This window comes from Otolemur garnettii, unplaced genomic scaffold (genome assembly GCF_000181295.1).
Source record: "Otolemur garnettii isolate 467f Iridium unplaced genomic scaffold, OtoGar3 scaffold00299, whole genome shotgun sequence".
NCBI lineage: Eukaryota > Metazoa > Chordata > Mammalia > Primates > Galagidae > Otolemur > Otolemur garnettii.
Window position 1 is genome coordinate 109,791 of NW_003852694.1, and position 6,940 is coordinate 116,730.

General features: G+C 36.0%; 1 protein-coding gene across 1 annotated transcript in view; it reads left to right on the plus strand.

The window, feature by feature from the left end:
* Positions 1 to 3,851: 3,851 nt before the first annotated feature.
* The window catches only part of LOC100965478 (natural killer cells antigen CD94-like), a 5,234-nt gene continuing 2,145 nt past the window's right edge, over positions 3,852 to 6,940 (plus strand). The window contains 4 exon segments of the mRNA XM_003803375.3: positions 3,852 to 3,911; positions 4,104 to 4,196; positions 4,349 to 4,411; positions 5,932 to 6,083. Of these exon segments, the coding sequence (XP_003803423.2) occupies positions 3,887 to 3,911; positions 4,104 to 4,196; positions 4,349 to 4,411; positions 5,932 to 6,083 (333 nt within the window). The 5' untranslated portion in view covers positions 3,852 to 3,886.

Here is a 6,940-nt window from a genome sequence, read left to right on the forward strand (position 1 = left end):
CTAAACTACATTTTTATGACTTTTGCTTAAACATTACTGATTGTTTTGGTATTTCATTTTCCAGAAGTCAAAAGACTGTTTCCCTTCTTTTCAGCTATTTACACCTTACAACAAATTGGAAAAGTATAGTTGTATAAATAATTGGAAACATGAATTTTCCCTTTACTTGATTTCTCCAACATTTGCAAACTATTAATGCATATTATGTAATTACATTATAGTTATAATGTAATTATATTGTAATATAATTATAGTATGATTATAATATAATTATATTGCCATAAAATGTAATAGTACATTTCATTATTATATTAACAATACAATATTATTATATTATGAATTGTTATTGTATTAACTATTATTGTATTATTAATTAATAATAATGTTATTGTATATTCTGTTTTCTAAAAGTACAAAATTGCAGACGCTGGAATAGCATATTTTCAGAAAGGAACAGACTGTTTTAAAGAACTAGTTTGACTTTATAAGGTCAATAAAAGCTCTCTGAAAAAATTGGCCTGATACCTCAACTATAACATTTCCTGATCTGTGGTAAGTAAAAAAATGTCACTTTCTGACAAGTTACTTTGGGAATTGGAGAAAAAAAGAATTAACCCAGTTCTACAGGTGGTTAAATCTTTGGCTTAGCTCAAGAGGCTTTAAGTCTAACCTAAGATTCCTTATTTAAAAAGTGTGGCAAGAAAGCTTATTTCTCATTTATTTATTTTTTTCTTTTGAAACTTACCATTCATTTATTTTAAAGCCATATTTTTTAAAGGAAAACCTATATAGCCTATGATTAACAATTGTTATTATGTTCTGCAACATTTTAGTTACAAATTTCTAGATAAGAAAAATGACTTCACTGATTATGATTTAAGTGGATATTAGTTTCTTTCTCTAGCATTTTGCTGTTTCAAAGGTGTTTTAGTTATTAAAGTCATCACTTGCTTGGAACAAGTGTATTGGTAATCACAGGGGAGGTAGAGGGTGGTTGTCTGCAGTGGACACTGGGGGAGGAGAGGCCCTGTAAAGAGAGATGTTCCTTTGGATGAATACTTAACTTATTAGAAGCAAATTTATAGACATAAAGCTGGACATTGTGGTGGAATAGTCTGGTTTCTCTCTACAGCAGATCCTGAGAATGGTTTTCAGTGTTATGTTTATTTGGAATGTGTACTGAATAAAGGTAGGAAAGGGAGTATTACTATGGGAAAGGAAGGCAGTATGTGATAGATGTTTTCTTAACTTAGAGTAGGCAGCTGGAGCTTAGCATTGTTGAGTGATTCTGGGAAATGGGGCAGAACATAATGTTCAGAATTGCCTCCCTGTAGGGCCGAAATTGCTGGGTTATCCAGTACTACATCCTGAGATTCCGTGATGGAGGCCCATCCTGGTGATAATTATTTAGATGATTCTTGGCTGCCACACATAATAGAAGCAAAACATTCTAGGAGAAAAAAGTCCCGTCGATAGTGATGCAGATACTAGTTGTCCACAGTTAAGCCAGTATTTCAAGGGACAAGGGCAGGGCAATAATGACCTTGCTTGAGAGTCCAGATGAGTGGTAGGGATACTGAGTGTAAAATGTCAAACCCATTCGCCTACTGAGGAACAAAAAGGAATCACAGCATCAACCAGGCTTAGCAATTCAGAAAGAATGAAAGGGAGGGGTTGTATATATATAAATACACACGCACGACATTGGTGTTGATCTGTGTATAGGTGTGTGTTCAGTTATTTTATTTTTGGCTTAAGTCTGAACTTCTGTACTGGGGAAGGTTATCTTCTTCGACTGAGTGCACAGGTGCATAGGTGCGAGAAGGATGCACCTGGAGCATTGAGGGAGGAAGGGGACACCTGCCTAGCCAGCCAGATCAACATAAGTGATCAGTGGGGTGACAGCTGTTTCAGCCAGATTGCCTCTACATCCAAGCATCTTCAGTTTGAAGCCATTAAAAGAAATAAACGAACCTAACATATGCCAAGTGCTTTAAACTGCATTGTTCACAAGGTAGATAATAAACATCTGTTACTATTTAAAGAGGAAAATTCTGCACAGAAATTTGTTATAATAAATAAATATACCTTTGGTTTGCTCATTACTCCTCATTTTCCAAGAAACCTTTGGAGATGACTTTGATATTCAAACATTGAAAAAAAAAAAAATCTCCCTCTCACCTTTTTAAGTGCTGGTCAAAGTGTTAGCCTTATAAAAGTACTGTGAGGATTTCCTGTGATTTAGTTCCTTGAACAAACTGAAAGCTTTTGTGATTTGCTTCGCTGCTTCTTATCTGCGCCACACCAGCATATCTCACCAATAGATGATTAAGGAGCATCAATTAAATACACAAACTTTTCTTTCTCTTTAGATGTTGAATTTTTTCGCAGTCAACATTAGGATTCCTTAACATCCAGCTCAGCTCCCATGCTCTGACAACCGTTCTTCCTGAACAAGCAGACGTCGTGTCTTCTCTGCATTGACCTTGGTCATTTCTCATGGCAGGTATGTGTGACCCTAGTCACAAAATTTTAAACAAAGGTAACCAGAAAAGGTATTTCATGGATTGGCTAATTTGGGGGCAGTGCTTTAAGAGAAAAGGACATTGTTAACAGTGGGTATGTTTAGGTTTTTCATGTGTATCGGCACTTTCCACATTCATCTTAGTTTCCTGATTCTTGATTCTGTAACTTAGACATGAGTTTGTAAAACTTTTCCAACAGTTTCAAAAAGTGACTTCAGGGCTATCTCTAAATTCTGAGTGAGAATCAAACTGACCTGGTTAAATTGTGAACAACGGAATTCTAGCATGGAAATAAATAGAGAATGCCAAATATTAACGACACGATGCTTAAAAGATTTGTAAATTTATTCTTAGTGTTATGATATCCAAAAATTACACTGATTAACAGTTTGACACATTACACTGTCGTTAGCAACAGCATCACTTCTTGAGACTGTGCTAGCATTGGTGCAGAATTTCCTAATATTAAAATGTCTTAGGGATAAAGCCTTTAAGCAAATAATTTTGAGTATGAGTAAATGTCATGCTCTTGGAAAAAAATAGCTTATGTATTATAATTCAATGTACTTTGAAGTGAACCCAGTTCCCTAAGACACTACCCATTCATTGGTTGTAGAACCAGTCATCATTCAAAGTCCAGAATGTTCCTATTCTTTCTCTTCCCTGTAATATCTCACCAAACCCATAGACATTTATCAGAGCAGAGCCTGTTGAAGATTAGGAGAAGGCACACTCCTAAGTAATATTATTGTAACAATGATAGAATATGTTAAGTGAAAGAGTCTGGGCCTAAGCATACTCACTTGATTCCTGGGTTGGATACATACTAGGTTGATACCTTAGAAAATAAGATTATTATTGGACTCTGTTTTCTCATCCACCTAGTGGTTTTATACTATCATCTGAGTATGTTGAAAGAATATAAGTAAATACCTATTACATAAGCCCATATAACACAAATTGGTGCTTCTTGACTTCTTATCCCAGACCTTATGTTTCTCAGACAGTTTTTTTAAAAGCTGTAAGTTGGGTGCAGTGGCTCATGCCTGTAAACCTTGCACTTTGAGAGTCCAAGGCAGGCGGATCACCTGACCTCAGGAGTTTCAGACTAGTCTGAGCAAGAGTGAGACCCCCCTCCTTTATGAAAAATAGAAAAAGTAGCCAAGCATTGTAGTGGGCGCCTATAGGCCCAGCTACTCAGGAAGCTGAGGCAGGAGGATTGCTTGACCCAAGAGTTTGAGGTTGCTGTGAGCTGTGATGCCATACCACTCTACCAGCGTGACTGAGTGAGATCCTGTCTCAGAAAAAAGAAAGCTGGTAAATCTTCATGATTGAGGCAGAGCTGAGACAGGAGAAAACATATGGATAATCACACTGAAGAACAAGGTACATGGCGCAAAAATGTTGATAGTGGGTGAAGTCCTGACAGAATGTCTTCATCTTTTAGAGTTTTATTGATGAGTTAGCCATTATCAAATGCAAGAACTTTTTGGATGCTACTCACTGAACTCTGTTTTTAAGAACTTCAGCCCCTGTGTTTGTCCTTTAAATCATTGTTCTGTTTGTCTTTCTCCACAGTGTTTCAGACGACTCAGTGGAGGTTGATTTCTGGGACCTTAGGACTAATATGCCTTTTGTTGGCGGCTACTTTGGGAATTTTGTTGATCATTTGTAAGTTTTTCTAGAGAAGTCTATGCAAAAATCAAAACTTTAAGGATATAATTTAATAATGAAAATTTCATTTTATTAATACTGAGTATGTACTATTTTATTATTTCATAAACACATACCTAATTAACAAAATTTCTAATCATTTCTTATAGCATTTACTAAACCGCATAATGACTCAACCATCTTTCCAGGCCCCAACAAAGAACTCCAGGAAGGTAGGTTCAACAGTCTTTTGGTTTTTTACATAAAATAGAAGGTGGACCAGGCACAGTGGGACACACCTGTAATCCCAGCACTTGGGAGGCCCTGGCAGGTGGATTGCCTGAGCTCACAGGTTGAAGACCAGCCTGAGCTAGAGTGAGACCTCATCTCTAAAAATAGCTGGACACTGGATCGGATGCCTGTAGTCCCAGTTACTTGGGAGGCTGAGGCAAGAGAATCGCTGAAGCCCAGGAGTTTGAGGTTGTTGTGAGCTATGATGCCATAGCACCCTACCAAGGATGACAAAGTGAGACTCTGTCTCTAGAAGGAAAAAAAAAAAAAAAAACATAAAAGAGCAAGATAAAATAAATACTATATTTGGTAATACACATTTTCCTATTAACTATAGGGTAGTCTCATTTTATTGTTCTCTAATGTAAATATGATTAAACTATATTGAATGTGTATCATTTATATATTAATAAGGAAATAATTATTCATATACAATTAATAAGAAAAATGGTAGCCTGAAATAACAGCTATGTTTCCTATGTAAGTGCTCAAGATTAAGTAACAAATAAAAGTCCACAGTAAATATTACAGCTTATCTCTATTACCTGTCTGTATAACCTCTACTTTCCTGTCTCTTTACCTTTCTTTTGCTTCTTTTATGACACAGAATACAATGCACAGATTTCTGCAATTCTAAGCCTTCCTCATCCAGTGAATGCAACTCAAAGTGCAATGTCTTAGGTATATTTTTCCTCAAATTCTCTCCATGCTTTCTCACCATCTTCTGTGATCCATTTATATTTTTTCAGGACTTCAGGACTTCATTTATATTTTTTATCTTATCTCAACACAGGACTTCATTTATATTTTTTATCTTATCTCAACACCTCACCACCACTTACAAGGCAAAGATTTGAGTGACTGCCATGTGTCATGACTAGCATTACTGTGGACCAGTAGTGATGAAGACATCACTGATAAACTGTCTAAGCAGACCTTAAACTGATTAATTTGCTTATCTTTTTTTTAATAGTAAAATGTCCAAATCTTTATCAAAATTCTTCCATTGTACAATATTCTCTTCTGACACGGGAACTATTCTAAAATAGTTTCCTCCTTTAAATCTTTCTTTTATTTGTTTAACTCCTATTTATACTACAGTGCTCAGCTTTGGGTCATATCTTTCAAATAAAGTTCCTCTAATGCCCCTATTGTATATGCTACCGTGTGCTGTTTTAACATACTGCATTTCTTTTGTAAACTAACCTAAATACCATTATACATAGTTAATAAATAATTGGAAATTATATAATTCTGAATCTATCCTTGAAACATAATCTTTATGAGAAGAAACTATCATATATAATCTGTTCATATTAATAGCCCCTGAACAGTGGTATAGAGAAGATTCTTAAAGAATATTTATAGAAAAATGAATAAACAGAAAATTATTTTTATTAAATATTAATAAAAAAATTGAAATATCCGATGTTATTTGTGATGTTTTATTTTTTTCTCTTAGCCTCTGACTGCTGGTATTGCCCAGAGAAGTGGGTTGGGTACAAATGCAACTGTTACTTCATTTCGACTGAAGAGAAAACTTGGAAAGAAAGTAGGAAATTCTGTGTTTCTCAGAATTCCAGTTTGCTTCCGCTTGAAAACGAAGATGAACTGGCACGTACTTGATTCTAGCCTCCTATGTTTTCTTTGCTCTGGAAATCAAAGTATCTAAATAAGCTAAACACTTTGACTCAAGACTTTAATCAGATTACAGGTGGTCTCCAGGTTGTAAACAAGATAGGTTCTTTAATCAGATTACAGGTGGTCTCCAGGTTGTAAACAAGATATGTTCAGCTGATAGGTTTGTTCTCAGCTGAATCTGTTGCAAGCTGGAACAGGTACCTCTTATCCCCACTTGTAAGTGACCCGCATGTCAGTGGGATGTTAGTAGCTCAGGGACTTTCTGTAGTAAGTAGAACTAATGACCTATCAATTCCATGTACCTTAAAACAATCATTGTAAAACCCGCATGAAATTCCTCAAAGATTTACATCTTAGAAATAAAAATTAAGATAGGTGACAGATAAAGTGCGAGAAACATTTCAGGGAAAATTCAAACAGGAAATAACAGGTCATTATTTTGGACTTTGTAATTTTTAGTTCCTGTAATGGAATTTATAATTTCTTTTGTAACTATGCAGCTTTTGGCATCTTTCTAGGATATAATATGAAACAAGTATGGAAAGGTTAATCATAAAAATTGCCCACTTCTTGGCTGGGCGCCTGTAGCTCAAGCGGCTAGGGCGCCAGCCACAAACACCAGAGCTGACGGCTTTGAATCCAGCCCAGACCTGCCAAAAACAATGACAACTATAATCCAAAAATAGCTGGGCATTGTGGTGGGCACCTGTAGTCCCAGCTACTTGGGACGCTGTGGCAAGAGAATTGCTTAAGCCCAAGAGTTTGAGGTTGCTGTGAGCTGTGATGCCACAGCACTTTACCCGGGGCAACAGCTTGAGACTCTGTCTCAA